At 43.1% G+C, this 17,100-nt stretch overlaps 1 protein-coding gene across 4 annotated transcripts in view; it reads right to left on the reverse strand.

Annotated features, from left to right (window-relative positions):
- Window positions 1-17,100, reverse strand: part of mib2 (MIB E3 ubiquitin protein ligase 2) — a 298,873-nt gene that overhangs the window by 8,841 nt on the left and 272,932 nt on the right. For 3 of the 4 annotated variants that reach the window (XM_072477842.1, XM_072477843.1, XM_072477841.1), the window contains exons 14-18: window positions 15,047-15,173; window positions 9,623-9,847; window positions 5,150-5,328; window positions 2,775-2,950; window positions 1,010-1,075 (exon numbers count right to left, since the gene is read on the reverse strand). In XM_072477842.1, coding sequence (XP_072333943.1) covers window positions 1,010-1,075; window positions 2,775-2,950; window positions 5,150-5,328; window positions 9,623-9,847; window positions 15,047-15,173 — 773 coding nt within the window. Of the gene's footprint in view, window positions 1-1,009; window positions 1,076-2,774; window positions 2,951-3,971; window positions 4,033-5,149; window positions 5,329-9,622; window positions 9,848-15,046; window positions 15,174-17,100 lie in introns of those variants that run through there. The other variant, XM_072477844.1, reaches the window with a different exon arrangement.

The following is a 17,100-nucleotide window of genomic DNA, read 5'->3' on the forward strand; positions in this document are numbered from 1 at the left end:
TCTTATGAGTGTTCATTAAAGAAAGACAGCCTGGATTTCGAACTGAGATTAGGAGGAACTACTTCTCGCAGAGGGTGGTGAGTTTGTGGAACTTGCTGCCCCATAGTGCGGTGGAATCTGAGTCATTAAATGGTTTCAAGAAAGAGATAGATATATTTTTGATTAAAAAAACAGGTTAAAGGAATATGGGGAACATGTGGGATTTCAGACCAGAAAGAGATCAGCCAAGATCTAATTGAATGGCGGAGCAGGCCCAAAGAGCTGAATTGCCTACATGTGCTCCTAATTCCTATGTTCCTATGTATACCTCAAGAAATCATCTTTCCGTTGTTTTGTTCCCGATTTAAGTTTCTTCTTTGTAGACTGTTTACTGGAGGCCCTGGAGCTGTGTAGACTAACAGAACTAACTCTAGCACTGCTCCCTCCTGCCATGGACTCTCCAGGGCAGCTCTCTCCAGCAGTTTCAGATGTGAGACCCTGGCCAGTAGGTACACCTCCTATTTCTCTGGCCATCTCCTTCTTGTAACAAAGCGATTCATGTTCACGGTCCTCTCGCCTTGCTCGAAAGTAATGAAATTTGCCTCCAAGTGATTTTGCGCCAGGGCACTTGGCGCTAAGTGTACGCGCAGAGCATGCTGACCTGCTCACTGTTGCCTCTTTTGATTGGAAGACTGCACAGTTGATTCTGCAGCGGTTTTCATTTTAAGTACCGTTACCGGCTGATGGGCCAGTGGGAAGAAATTCTTCTTTCTGGAACACTATGACCCTGCCGACTCCCGCCGAGAACCGACCTGCACTTTGGAAAACCCGACTACAAAACATCTGTCATAATTCCATCCATTAGATTTAGATTACTGTAAATCATTGTATTTGTGGCTATATTTATAGGAACTTGGCGTCCTTGGAACAGAATTCACCAAGTTTATTTCTGTCACTCTGCATCCAAATCAAATATGCAAGAGCTGTGTGGCAAATAGTGTTTCAATTATGACTGATTTAAATACATTACCATGTCTCATTTTCTTTGTTATAGACACTTGGCATTTAATGCATTTCTTCATTCTTACAGAACACTCTGTGAATGAAATAAGAAGCCTGTGAGAAATCAGCACCAACAATAGATATTCCATTTCATTTTGTGTAATACACAGTGTGAATGTAATGATAAATAGATTAGAGGTTAGCATGCTGGGTACTTCAGAACAGTTTCACAAAAACATCTTGGACATTTTAAACCAGATGAGCGAGCACATTAGGCCGGTACATCACACTGTGCTTCTGCATCAATATCACTATCTAGTTCCCCAATGTATTTTAATTGTGCAACTACTTCAAATGGGTGGAGTAATGGTTGGCTTTGGGTGTCATTGTTTGTTTGGGTGTGGACAATGGTCCCCGCATTCACCTTTCCCTCGGAGTAGAGTAATTGGTACATTACAAGTAACTGAACTTGATTTAGCTGGGGGCTGTATTGATGTGTACACATAATTATCTACTTGGGCATTATCAGCCTTTATGGATAAATACAGGCGCTTGTGCAGACTCAGACTGGCACACTTTGTACCTTTATTGCACATCTGTTTTAGTAGGACTCCATTACTGTGCTTTCCACTACTTATAGGAGCTGGTTGTTAATAATCTTCGTCTGTTTGAGTATCGTTTATAGCAACTAAGTGGTTGCTAGAGGGCACAGAAATATTATTGCAGGGGCAATGATTTGTTCCCTTTTAATTGTTGTTACCCAAATCCCATTCTTGTTTTTGATAGTGACATCTTAGAGTCATTTAATTATTAAAAAAATTTATTTTTTAAAAGAGTACCCAATTATTTTTTTCCAATTAACGGGCAATTTAGCTTGGCTAATCCACCTAACTTGCACATCTTTGGGTTGTGGGGATGAAACCCACGCAGACACGGGGAGAATGTGCAAACCCCACACGGGCAGTGGCCCGGGGCCGTGATCGAACCCGGGTCCTCAGCGCGTAGGCAGCAGTGCTAACCACTGTGCCATCGTGCTACTCGTCAAGTCATTTAATTATTATTGAAGGCAAATATAATTCCCTGTCATAGAATCGTAGAACAATTACAGTAAAATAGGCCATTCAGCCCATCATTTCTTCCTGGCCCTCTGAAGGAGCAACTCACCAAGTGCTACTCCGCTGCCTTTTTGCCATAGTCCTGCCAATCTTCTCTTCTCAGATAATAATCTAATTTTAACTGCCTCTGCCGTCACACTTTAAGGCAATACAGTCCAGATCCTGGCATTCCACAGTAGGGTTTGTCCTCATGTCTCCATTGCTTCTTTTGCCAATTACCTTAAATCTGCCCTCTGGTTCGCAATCCTTCCACCAATGGGAACAGTTTCTCTCCATCTGCTCTGTCCAGGCCTCTCGTGATTTTGGATACCTCTGTGAAACCTCCTCTCAGCCTTCCCCTTCCGTAAGGAGAGCTTCTCTGAAGTTCCTCACCTCTGGAATCATTCTCATGAATCTTTTCTGCACACACTCAAATGCCTTCACCTCATTCCTAATGTGCGGTGCTTTTTGGAAATCCATTATAGCTCATCAACAGCATTTGTAGCGGACCGAGTTGAATGGAGCTCAGTTTGGTTAATATTAGCTCAGGTAAATTGCCCCATTCTCTTTGACAACCAAATGATCAGTTCCATTAGGGAATAAAGACTCAACTTACAATAAGGATGCTGTTGACGAGCAACAATACACCTAAATAGACACAGTTGTTTGCAGTTCACCATTAGAGATTGCATACTGTACCTTCACATACTACAATGTGCTGACAGGGTGAGAACTGAATCAGTAAGGACAGCTCCGAACACACTAGACACTCAGCAGGACCCACTGATACAGGCAGTAAAAGATTCGTCATGGTATTTGGAGTTGTGTGGACTCGCCGCAGAACTGCTGTCCCCTCTGACTGCAGATGTGATCCCCTGGAATAAATAGTGACAGAAGGTTAAGCGACATTTCTTACAGAAATTTTTAAACAAAATGCCTCACTTTTGCCAACTCTCACTTATGTTCACCATATGACTCCTTGGGCTGCGCAATCACGTCGGGGCGGATACAACCATGCAGTCAACAACTTCTTGATGTTTCTTTTATGACCATCCCAAAGATCGGCTATAGGACAATGCCAAGTGCGCCCATCACTTTGGAATACTCGCCTGGTGACGCAGCTCACAATTGGCTGATTTGAAAATGTATCTATTATGGAATTCGATCTGTTGGCAACTGTGGAGTGGGGGTGGAGGGGGTCGCAAACCAACGAGGAACAGTGGTTTACAAATCACAATGCACAACAGAAGACGTATTTATGTTGTGCTTATTATAAAAGACATTTGCCCCGTCACACTCCCAACATCATAAAACCGGTCAAAACCTTCACATTTCATATGTGAAAAACAAATTAAACGCAGCATTTGGAATCTACAGGAGAAATTCCACAAAGACAAATACTGGATACTGCAAAGCCTGCCTCTCAAACAATTTTCTTGAAAACAAAGCCAAGATTCTGAACTCAGTCTAAATGGCCACTGCTTACATAAGATTAAATTGTGTGGCCTTAAGGAAACATAATTTTCCTTCAACAGGGGACAATGCGGAGTATCACATAATATAATAGTCCTATCCTGAAAAAACACTACATCCTCTGATTTACTGTGAGCAGTACCATAGGAGATTTGCTGGTGTAATAATTTTATTAAAAACAATGGTTTGGGTTTTCTCAATTGCAAAAGCAAGGGCAATCCTTTTTTATAGCTGGGTTACTTTCCTCATAACAATCAGGAACGGTAGACCAACCTGGTTGGATTGCCCTTTCTGCCCCTCACACTTCCCAGTGTCACATTCAGTTTTCTGTGTCACACTTTGAAGTACAAAAAAACCCCCAAAATACCTCTTTAGGAACACAAAACAGTAAAGGCAGGACGTCTGCAATCTCAGATATGGTATGAACTCACCCAGTGTTTACTTAATGGCAAGTAGACTTTGTAACCTCAAAGGAACACCCATTCTAGGAGAATAATAAGACTTTATGTGGCATAATGTTTCCGTCTTATAAAACACTGCATCCTCTGACTCATAGCAAGTACCATGACACACACACACACGCGCGCGCGCACACGCACACACAGTAAATTGTATTGACACCCTAGAGTTGAAATATATCCCCAATTAATTCTATATTAGAGCCCAAAAGCAGCAGAACTTTGCAATTCATCCCAACTGTTTGGTTTCAGTTGAAGGCGAGGAGTAAGTGGGTCTTCCATGGAAGGTAAATTCGAACAACGCAGTTTCAAATACTGTCACAGATTGAATTAAATCCCCGTGTTATCTAAACCCTTGCAACTGACAGAAACAGGGCAGCCTAGAGTGTTCGATGGTAAAATTAATATCATTTAACTAATTCAGAGACTGTAACCTCCTAATCATTGGTTAACACATTTTAAAATAAAGCTTAAAAGAGGACATATAAAAAATGAAGAATTGATATAACAATAACAGAGTAAATTTCCCAGATTCTTAAAAAAAATGTATTCCCATGAATCAAACTGTCATATTGAGTTTGACAATGATTTTCTGGTTTTTCGTTTGCTGTTCATGTTTGGACACATGTTCCCCAGCTGTTGGTCATCATTTGCGCCTTGCCCATTTTTCATGCAGGTCTAAACCATGAATGTTGGAGCCTATTTGACTACAGATGCATCACAGCGGAGTCCAATTCTGTCCACACACACACACACATGATCATAAATGGAAACCTTGACAGTCACCCCTTCCCAGTCCTGCAGCACAGACAGGAACTACCTTAGTGGCTTCGGGAGGGGAGGGGATAACACTATGGGCTGGGATGGGGGAGGATCCAAAATATACAACAAGGCGGCTCACTTGTGGTTTAAAGCACTGTGCCACTAAAACCCAGCTGCATGTCAATTGCAAGCTAAAACTAGCAACATGTAGTCAGAGACAAGGACTGCTCACCTCTTTTTTCAATACTTTACCCATTCTCATGGTGTAGAATGAGGTTAATGCACTGAGTACTTTTAATGTCTGTGAAGAGCAGGATGCACTCAAGACCAAAATAGTTAGCTGGAAGTAAATGACGCATATTTTATATATTGCTATTTTACCTGAATTTTTCTGAAAAACTTTTGACCATCTGTATTATCCTGCCATGTGTGACCAGGTCGAGTGGTGTTCTGCCCTTGTAGTTGGTGTAGTTAATATCTGCTCCATCCTGAGCCAGAAAGCAGGCAATAGCAGCACCCACATTAAGGTCACTGGATCCCAATAACCCAGAAGTCTGCAACTAAGGAGCAAGGATGCAAAGTAAAAGATGAGGGTTTAAACAACGTATATTGGGACAGTCAAAATAACAGTGAGGCTGATAACACCTGTTGATATCTATGCAAAAATAGCACAGCAAATTCAGGCGAGAAGATGTTTAGTTGAATGCCAATAGCTGGAATTTGCGATCGGAACACAAGCGATAATAGGAGTAGGCCACACGGCCTGTTGAGGCTGCTCCACTGTTCAATATGATAAGTCAGCCTCAACTCTACTTTCCCGTCCGCTCCTCATTTCCCTCGATTCCGACAGATAAAAGAATCTGACTATCCCAGCCATAAAACACGTTGAAAGATGAAACATACACAATTCTCTAGGATAGGTAATTCCAGAGATTCACACCTCTTTGAGTGAAGAAATTTCTCCTCATCTGGGTCGTAAATGCCCCTTATGAGATTGTGGCTCTGTGTTCTAGGGCCCTGGCAGGTGAAACAACCTATCGGTGTTCAACATCCTGTATATTTCAATTAGATCAATTCCAGTTCTTCTGAACACCAGAGAATAGAGATCCAATTTACTCAGTCTCTCATTACAGGACAACCCTCTCATCGTAGGAACCAATTAAGGGAAATTTTTTAAAAAACCACTGCAGATGCTGAAACTCTGAAAGAAAAACAAAAATGCTGGAAAACCTCAGGAGGTCTGGCAGCATCCATGGATCAGGAATCAGAGTCAACATCGAGTCCAATATGGCCCTTCGGAATTTTCAATTCTAAAGAAGTCATACGGACGTGAAACATTTACTGTTTCTCGCTTCACAGATGCTGCCAGACCTGCTGAGTATTTCCAACATTTCTGTTTCATACCAATTCAGTGAAGATTGGCTGTAATTTCTCCAATGCAACTATGTCATTCCTTAAAATATGGAGACCAAAATTGCACACACTATTCCAGATGGGGTCTCACCAAAACCCTGTACAAATGTAGCAAAACATTCTTGTACTCCAGTCCTCTTGCAATAAAGGTCAACATGCCATTTGCCTTGCTCATTGTTTGCTGTTACCTGCATGTTAACTTTGCATTTCTTGCCCATTTGGTTTCCATATTTTATTGAATACATACTTTGGTTCTGTCTTCACAGATGAGGACAGAAATGTTGGAGAATGAAAGGTTCAGTGAGAGGGAAAAACTGAGGGAGATCAACATTAGTTGAGAAACGGTGCTGGGAAAACTGATGGGATTGAAGGCGAATAAATCCCCAGGGCCTGAGAATCTGCATCCCAGAGAGCTTAAGGAGGCAGCTCTGGAAATAGTGGCTGCATTGGTGGTCATCGTCCGGGATTCTATACACTCTGGAACTGTCCCTGCAGATTGGAGGGTAGCTCACGTCACTCAGATATTCAAAAAGGGAGGTGGAGAGAAAGCAGGGAACTAACATCGGTAGTGGGGAAAATATTTGAATCCATAATCAAGGACTTTATAGCGGAACATTTAGAAAGCAGTGGCAGGATCAGTCAGTGTCAGCATGGATTTATGAAGGGAAAATCATGCTTGCCAAGTCTGTTGGAATTCTTTGAAGAGGTAACCAGTCGAGTCGACAAGGGGGAGCCAGTCGATGTGGTATATTTGGATCTTCAGAAGGCGTTTGACAAAGTCCCGCATAAGAGATTATTGTGCAAAATTAAAGCGCATGGGATTGGGGGAAATGTACCGAGGTGGATACAAAACTGGTTGGCAGAGAGGAAACAAAGAGTAGGGATTAATGGGTCCTTTTCAATTGGCAGGCAGTAACTAGTGGGGTACCACAGGGATCGGTGTTGGGACCCCAGCTATTCACAATATATATTGATTTGGATGAGGAAACAAAATGTAACATCTCAAAGTTTGCAGATGATACCAAATTAGGTGGGAGGGTGAACTGTGACGAGGATACAGGGATCCAACAGCAAGATCTGGACAGGTTGGGCGAGTGGGAAAACCAATGGCAGATGCAGTATAATTTGGATAAGTGTGAGGTTATTCATTTTGGAAGCAAAAACAGGAAAACGGATTACTAACTGAATGGTTGTAAATTGGGAGAGGGGAGTGTGCATTGGGACCTGGGTGTCCTTGTGCACCATTCGCTGAAGGTGAGCATGCAGGTGCAGCAGGCGGTAAAGAAGGCTAATGGTATGTTGGCCTTCATTGCAAGAGGTTTCGAGTACAGAAGCAGGGATGTGTTGTTACAATTGTACAGGGCCTTGGTGAGGCCACACTTGGAGTATTGTGTGCAGGTTTGGTCTCCTTCTCTGAGGAAGGATGTTCTTTCTCTCGAGGGAGTGCAGCGAAGGTTTACCAGACTGATTCCAGGGATGGCGGGACTGTCATACGAGGAGAGATTGACTAGGTTGTGATTGTTCTCGCTGGAGTTCAGAAGAATGAGGGGGCATCTCATAGAGACTTATAAAATTCTAACAGGACTAGACAGGGTAGATGCAGGGAAGATGTTAACCAATGATGGGTGTGTCCAGAACCAGGGGTCACAGCCTGAGGATTCAGGGTAAACCATTTCGGACAGAGAGAAGGAGACATTTCTTCACACAAAGAGTGGTGAGCCTGTGGAATTCATTGCCACAGGAAGTAGTTGATGCTAAAACTTTGAATATATTCAAGAGGTGGCTGGATACAGCACTTGGGGAGAATCGGATCAAAGGCTATGGGGAGAAAGCAGGATTTGGCTATTGAGTTGGATGATCGTGATGAATGGCGGAGGTGGCTTGAAGGGCCAAAAGGCCTCCTCCTGCTCCTATGTAAGTATGTGAACAGCCACGTTTGTCTGAATGTCAACATTTACAAAGTAAGCTGGTGTTGTGAGACTTCTTACTGAACATTTACAAAGTAAAAAGTCTTACAACACCAGGTTAAAGTCCAACAGGTTTGTTTCGAATCACTAGCTTTCAGACCGCAGCTCCTTCTTCAGGTGAGGAAGGCTCCTTCTTCACCTGGGGGAGGAGCCGAACTCCGAAATCTAGTGATTTGAAACAAACCTGTTGGACTTTAACCTGGTGTTGTAAGACTTCTTACTGTGCTCACCCCAGTCCAAGCCGGCATCTCCACAGCACAATATTTACAAAGTTTTGTGCCTTAAAAAAAATATTCTGCTTTTCTATTCTTACAATCTATAACCTCACACTTCCCCACATTGTACTCCATCTGTCACCTTGTTTCCCACTCACCCAACCAGTCTCTATATCTCTGCACCCAGTGTCCTCAGATTGCATTCTGACCTAGCTTTGTATCAGCAGAAAACCTACACACTTAGCGTTAGCTTCACAAAATTGGCATTTACTAGAGGTACCTGCCTCACCATTGAAATGCAATGAATATTGTCATTTTGCTGTAATTCTGTGATAGAATAAGCACTTTTTATTGACTTGATATTTGTTAATTACTGGCACTCAACCTCTTGGAAAATCAAGTGGGAAGTCTCATTCCTTCACGTATTAAATGCTGAAGATTTTTAAAATATAAAATTTTAAATCTCCACTTTAAAAAAAAACTTTCCCATCTCTTTCTTTCCCACTATTTCTCTTTCAGTATCTGGTTTGACGATGCATTCGGTCCCTTTAATTCATCCTCTATCTTATTCCTACCGCTGTTTATTTCTCAATCTTTAAATCTCATTGGTTAAAGAGATACCCAGCTGGCTGCTTTTTCACTCGCGTCCCAGATACTCAGTATCCTTCGCCGCCGCATTATCAGCACAAGCCATCGGCAATTGACGGCTGAAATCTTTCTGAGCTTATGGGTGCTGGAGCAAGACTCACCAACGGCCCAGACATTGTTAGATATCCTGCTACACCAAGAGCTGACTCACTAAGGGCATGTGGCAGCGTGTGTATCTTGCAGATCATTACAAAATATCCAATAATAATATTTAATGAAATAGTTGATTAAATCTATGGCTGGAAATGGCAGGCTCTTTATTTTATATCTTATTTCACTGTATTCACAAGTTTTTAAAATGCAGAGAGGGAGGAAGCCATTTAGAGGCTCTACTTTATCCTAAGAAGCGAAATGCATAATTTGGAACTAAATTAAATTTGCGTTGGAGGCATCTCAATGGCTCTGGTTGATTTTTCCCAAAATAATCGTACAATAATTTTTAACAATAAGCCAAACAGACAGAAAATGCTTGGAGTTTAACATACACAAACTGATTCCCAATATTTTGTGTTACTGCACACCGTGATACAACATGGGCAAGAATATTTTAAAGTAAATACATTCCCAACATGGGCAATAAGTTTCTCCTATTCAGTTCTCTTCACACCTACGTTTGCATACAGCGAGCTGGTTTCCCCTTCCCTCGATGCCATGGTGGTTGCCAGCTCCTGACGACAGAGTGCCACATGCATGGCAGTGTCGCCATCTTCATCCTCAGCATTCACATCACAGCCTTCAGTCACCAAGACCTGGACCATGCCAGTGTGACCCTGTGTAACCGACAGCTGCAATGGAGTCTGGTTCCGATTATTCCGAACGTTAATCTCACACCGACCCTGTGGAGAGGAAAGGATGATATAGATTTTGCAGTCGTGTAGTCTTTGCCAATTTATAACTTATGCAATAATGTCTGTGGTGCTGATGTGCCAATTGGTAACTAATCTGAACAGAACAGCACATGACCAACATCCATATCGTGCTCCTCAATTCACACGCTGACAGGCAAAGATGTAAATAGAGAAGTAGTTTTCTGCGACCAAATACACAGTAGACAAAAAAGAATAATCGACAAAGTACTTTGACAAATGGTACATCAACAAATAGTGATTGGTTACAGTTATGAAAGCTGCCAAGCAAACCAGCTAAACCGGACCCCACATATTAAATCATAAAATGGTACATCACAGAAGGGGCTCATTCAGCCAATTGCGCAAGAGATATCAGAAAAACCTATAGGAGTGGTATTCCAGCCTTTGGAGAAATTGGAACGGCAATTGTGTGCATGTTTTGAGTACTATTCTACCCTTCACGTGAGCTTCAAACTCCACATTCTAGTACCACACAAAGTTGTAGGATTCAAGGACGGCACGGTGGTGCAGTGGTTAGCACTGCTGCCTCACGGTTTGATCCCGGCCCCGAATCACTGTCCTTGTGGAGTTTGCACATTCTCCCCGTGTCTGCGTGGGTCTCATCCCCACAACCCAAAGATGTGCAGGATAGGTGGATTGGCCACGCTAAACTGCCCCTTAATTGGAAAAAAAGAATTGGGTACTTAAAATTTTTTTTTAAAGTTGTCGGATTCAGCTATTGCACACTGAGGAATACTCATAAGAATTTAGAAGAATGAGAGGAGTTCTAATTGAAACATAAAGGATTCATAAGGGGCTGACAGGGTAAATGCTAAGGGGATGTTTATCTTTATGGGAGAGTCTAGGACCAGAGGGCACAGTCTCAGAATATAGGGGTGCCAAATTAATGCTGAGATGAAGATAACCCTAACCTTCACTCACAGACATAGAATTCACAGTGCAGAAAGAGGCGTGATGCAGAAAAAGCCCATCGAGTCTGCACCAGCCCATGGAAAGATCAGCCTACGCCGCCATCCTATCCCCGTAACCCCCATCTAACCTTTTTGAACACTAAGGGCAATTTAGCATGGTCAACCCACCTAACCTGCACGTCTTTGGACTGTGGGAGGAAACCAGAGCACCCGGAGGAAACCCACGCAGACACGGGGAGGATGTGCAGACTCCGCACAGACAGTGACCCAAGCCGGAATCGAACCTGGGACCCTGGAACTGTGAAGCAACAGTGCTAACCACCGTGCTACCAACTCAAGAGTGTTCTAAGTCTTTGTGTATATTTAAGGTTGAGATAGATAAGATTATTGATCATTGAGGGAATCGAGGGTTACGGGAAAAGAGGAGAGTGGATGTGAGGAATGTCGGATCAGCCATGATCCTATTGAATGGCGGAGCAGGTTCAAGGGGCCGAATGGCCTGCTCCTGTCCCTATTTCTTATGGGCTTATGGAAATGAGAAACAAGTGGACTGAAATCATTAAAGCAACTTCAACTTTTGCTAATTACAACTGAAAGTAATTGATCTGGAGACTGAAGAAAATTACTGGTGAATTGTGTGTACTGGTGGGAAGCTGCGGTATTCAGTATGTAAAGCTGAAGCTCCAGAAAAACTATAATCAGCTAAAGTTGTGTTGCTTGCTGGGATAAAATCAATGTACACGGATTGTCGTAACACGTCAGGAAGTATGTCAGGTCTGCACAATGTTGCACATTACTAAACAAAGTGCAATATAGTGATACCGAGAGCTTGCTGTGATGGGACATAGTGAAGATCCAGAATAATTATGAAAATATCTAACAACAGCAAACATTGGCCAGTCCCTTTAAAACAAAAATCAGTTTGTAACGAGAGACATACCGAACCAGAAAATAATGGGAGTCCACCTGGACAGACCCAAGTGTAGAAAATTCAAGTTTAGACCTTCCTGAACCAAAGTGTTATTCAAATTGCTCGTCTCAACTCACATCTCATGTATTATCATAATAAAGAAAACTATCAATTTACAGTCAACAGCTTTAGAAATCATAGCAAAACATGAGCATAAAACAGCAAATTCTTCAAGTCATGTCCAGCATTCCTCTCCAACGTGGTGCTTTACAAAGATACACCACCTTTATACTTGATGCAAAAAATAAACAAATCTTAAAAGGAGCACAGGTACCAGATCACAATTCCTCCTCTAGCCTTTCAGCCGATTTCCTGGAAATAACACACGTGACAAATTCAGCAGGTTGCCATTATTTGAAACATTTGCCAATGTAAAGTTTTGAAACAGAGTTTAGCACTAAGAGGCCCATGCTCACATAAACAAAGCTGATAAGCATTGAAAGGGACTCGCAGGCTCTAAATTAAAAGCATTGGGCTTATTCGATTCAAAGTGCAAAATGGATGTTTCACGGAAACGTTAACTTTGTTTCTCTCTCCACAAATACATCCTGACCCACTGAGCAGTTCGGGTATTTCCTGTTTTCATTCCAATGATTCCCCCTAAATTTGTGCCAACGATGCATAATGCTGTGCTAAATCAGATGGAATCATTTGGAACTGATTTCCATCTATTTTTGGCCCCTGTACAGTTTAGAATCAGGAATGTCTTATCATAGAATCATAGAATTAACAGTGCAGAAGGAGGCCATTCGGCCCATCGAGTCTGCACCGGCTCTTGGAAAGAGCACCCTACCCAAGGTCCACACCTCCACCCTATCCCAATAACCCAGTAACCCCACCCAACACTAAGGGCACCCTTGAGTGCTACAGTGTAGGAAATGCAAGGCACCAGGTCTCATAGTTGCCAGGCAGGCAGAAGTGCCCAAGAGCTGTTGCCTGCCTTTTTTTTTTCTTTTATTAAATTACCCAATTCATTTTTTCCAATTAAAGGACAATTTAGAGTGGCCAAACCACCTAGCTTGCACATTTTTTTTTGTGTTGTGGGGGCGAAACCCACGCAGACACGGGGAGAATGTGCAAACTCCACACGGACAGTGACCCAGAGCCGGGATTGAACCTGCGACCTCAGCGCCGTGAGGCCGCAGTGCTAACCCACTGCGCCACCGTGCTGCCCCTGCCTGCCTTCCTGCCAGCATCTAGAGATCTGCATTGCAGGAATGGTGGAAATAATCATTTTCAGCAGAAGACCAATGCATCCATGACACATGAAGAGAATACCTTTGTTATCAGATGAAAGTAGAAACAGTGATTGTTACGGTTGAATTTCAGAAAGGAAATTCAGAACGGTAGCATTGTGGACAGCACAATTGCTTCACAGCTCCAGGGTCCCAGGTTCGATTCCCAGCTTGGGTCACTGTCTGTGCGGAGTCTGCACGTTCTCCCTGTGTGTGCGTGGGTTCCCTCCGGGTGCTCCGGTTTCCTCACAGTCCAAAGATGAGCGGGTTAGGTGGATTGGCCATGATCAATTGCCCTGAGTGTCCAAAATTGTCACAAATAGTGTTGGGTGGGGTTACTGGGTTATGGGGATAGGGTGGAGGTGTGGACCTTGGGTAGGGTGCTCTTTCCAAGAGCCGTGCAGACTCGATGGGCCGAATGGCCTCCCTTCTGCACTGTAAATTCTATGAAAAATTGTTTCTTTCCATGGAAACTCTATAGCAGCCATTACAATTGCCTTCAATTAACATTCAGTGTACTATTAATAGATATAACTACAGCTGCTCAAATGATCAAATACTAAAAAGGTACATTTTCCAGAAGAGTGTGTACAAGAAAGTGAAGGTCTAATATAATATAATAATATTTATTGTCACAAGTACGCTTACATTCACACTGCAATGAAGTTACTGTGAAAAGCCACGCGTCGCCACATTCCTGTGCCTGTTCGGGTACACAGAGGGAGAATTCAGAATGTCCAATTCACCTAACAGACTAGCCTTGTAATCAAAAAACTTGTGGAGAAACAATTTGTCTGGGAAACAACTTTGGGATAATCTCTGGAAATACTTTGGATTGTTAACATCATATGATGTCTGATTAAATGTAAAGTGTCCTGTTATTCAAACATACACAGTGCTGTTGGGCAACATCCTGTTTGTTAAAAGACAAACATTTAAGATGTGCTCATTTGGACAGAAATGTGTCCACAATTGAATGGAAAATATGACTGGCTGGGCCTGTGATTCATTTTTGTGTTGTTCTTAAAACTCTCATAGTTAATACCAAATAAATCAATCCTGATTGAAAGTATCTTTTAACTTTTTTGAGGACTAAGGTTCTGTTTCTGTTCTCCTACAAACTATATTGATACGGCAGCATCTGGTTACAACAAGGGTTCAATCATGGTAATCAAAGGGAATGGGATAATTACCTAAACTTTACAGGAATGAAGTGAAAATGCAGGAGAGTTGGACTGAGTAGCTCTTGCAGAAAATGGGCAGACATAGAAAGCCAAATGGCCTCCTTTTGTGCTGTAACGTTCTACAATTCTATTCCATGAGAATTCTTGCAGTTATCTTGAGGGTATATCCATGCACTGTTAGCCTGCTCACCAAACATTCCGGCTGCAATTTAAAGCAATCAAAGATTGGGAGAAGTCGCGTGAATATGTGCAGCGGAGAGGATGGTGGTGCGAATGGATCTCTTTTTTGCTGAGCTATACAAATTGTCTGTATACGGAAACCAACAATAATGATGGCACAAAAATAGGAACAATAAGATATACTAAAGACCTGAACTCGACAGGTAAATGACAAAGAAGTGTCATAGTGATCAGTGTAAAGTATTAGAGATAGGACACTGAAACATGAACATTACAATAGGTGGGACTGAATTAGCTCCGAGACAGAGAAAGACTAGAGAGTAACAGAGAAAAATTCAGATTGTGTAACGATTTGCATCAAGTGCTTCAGGCTATTGTGAGGAATTTGTTAAGAGAACATGAACATTATACGCACATCACCCTACACCCAAGTTTACAGAGGACCTGGTAAATACACATTTGTCTCTCGTTGCACCTCACAAAATTCCCTATTTGAATCATACTCTGCACATTAAAAAAAATCCGAACTCAGCTCTCGATTGACGTTAGCGGAAGCAAACATTGCACCGAGTTCCCAACAATGTTTATTGCGACAAGAGGCGATCCTACTTGAGTAATTAAGATTTTTCAATGTTGGAAAGGTTAAACAATCACTAAAAGGTCATTAGATGAAAATGGATTTCTACCTCTCTAATCAGCACTTCAGCTACTTCTTTGTGGTTGTTGAGGGCGGCAAGATGGAGAGCTGCAAATCCATCCTCCTTCTTCACATCCACCAGCTGCCTTGCTCGGGCTAGAATCTTCTCCGTGGCTCTAATAAAATGGAGGAGAAATGTAAAATAATATTAACGTCTATGTTAATTTGAGAGGAAATGCAAACAAAATAACTGCAGCACTGTGTAGACAAATTTAAAAGACTGAACTTCCATATGACCAAGTTGAAAATGAGTTGTGTGAGCAGTCAATGGAACATCTGATAAAACTGTAAAACCCATGTATAAAAGATTAACTTAAATTCACCTGTTTTATTATCCTTAAATATTAATGCTGCTCTTATTCTTGATCAGTATTTAAATCCTTAATCCATCAGAAGCCACGAGAAAGAGTTTGTATATTTAAAAAATATATTTTTATTGGTTTCCATTTTATAGTTATATTGCAGAGAACATTAAACAGCTACATGAAGATCTTTACAAAATGTGTGTATATATTGTATATATATATTATACACATGTACAGGAAGATACGATACATGCGCAACAGCCCAGGAGGGGAACTAACAGCTAGTGTATAGGTAGTGGTGTTGGGGCCTTGGTTTTTGGGCCTTCCAACCCCCTCCGTGTCGTTCCTGCGGTGTGTACGTCACCTTCTGGTATTGAACATACCGGGGCGCCTTCAGTTCCACCTGGGTATACTTCTGGGAAGGTCATACCTGTGTATTTCGCTGTCGTTTGTCTCCTCTGGTTCCCCTGCCTTGCTCATTCTACGTCCTGGTTGTTATGCCCCCCTCCCCTATCCCTGCCCCGCTCTCTACCCCCCCCCCCCTACTCTCTCCCCATCTTCCGACCTCCCCCCCCCCTTCTTTTCATTCCGTTAGCAGTACCAGTTCTAGTTACCCCCCCTTGGGCGGCGCAGTAGCACAGTGGTTAGTACTGTTGCTTCACAACGCCAGGGTCCCAGGTTTGATTCCCGGCTTGAGTCACTGTCTGCAGATGGGGGCCATGGCAGACATTGCCATCTGAATAACAGAGGAATCTGGGCAGTACATTCATGTTGAACGTCTGCACGCTCAAGAGCCCCACCTCTGTAGGCCCCTCTTTACCTCGTCTATCAGATCTGGGGGTTTGAGACGCTGAGGAGCAGGTCATCCATATAGAGTGAGAGTCTGTGCTCCCTGTCTCCCCTCTGGATGCCTCTCTACACATTCGCTGATCTGAGAACGATGGCCAGTGGTTCAATCGCCAGGGCAAATAGCAGCGGGGACAACAGGCATCCCTGTCCCGTGCCTCTGTGCAGTTGGAAGTATCCAGAGCTGGAAGTGTTCTTCACTACGCTTGCCATGGGAGCGTGGTACGTGAGGTGAACCCTGACCCAAACGCAAACCGTTCCAGCAGATCCACGAGACACTTCCACTCGACTCTGTCGAAGGCTTTATCTGCGTCCAGAGATATGATCACTTCTGGTGTCTCCTTCCTGGGTGGGGTCATGATCACATTCACCAAGTGCCTGATGTTCGCCATTAGTTGGCTGTCCTCGACAAAGCCCGCCTGATCCGCCGCGACTACCTCTGGCACGCAACTCTCCAGTCGCTTCGCCAGGACTGTAGCTCTTTGGCATCAGTGTTCAGGAATGAGATGGGTCTGGATGACACACACAGCTCCCGATACTGAGTCGCGAAGGCCTTTTTGATCTTGTCTGGCTGCGTGATTAGTCTGCCGTTCTTATATTTCAACTGCGCTATCTCCCTTGTGGCTACCTGCTTCCTCAGCTGGTGTGTCAGCAGGCGGCTGGCCTTATGCCCATGAAGGTCTCCCGTGACTAGCAGAGTTGGTACACTGCTTTCCCAGTGGAGAGGAGGTCAAATTCCATTTGTAACATTTTCCTATCCGCCAGTAGGAACACAATCGGGGCCGTGGAGTACCGCCTATCCACCTCCAATGTAGAGTCAATCAGCCCTTGCCTAACCGCCCTCTTTCTGTCCCTGCGTTTTCTGTACGCTATTACTTCCCCTCTTATCACC

The sequence above is a fragment of the Scyliorhinus torazame genome, chromosome 16, assembly GCF_047496885.1.
Source record: "Scyliorhinus torazame isolate Kashiwa2021f chromosome 16, sScyTor2.1, whole genome shotgun sequence".
Taxonomy (NCBI): domain Eukaryota; kingdom Metazoa; phylum Chordata; class Chondrichthyes; order Carcharhiniformes; family Scyliorhinidae; genus Scyliorhinus; species Scyliorhinus torazame.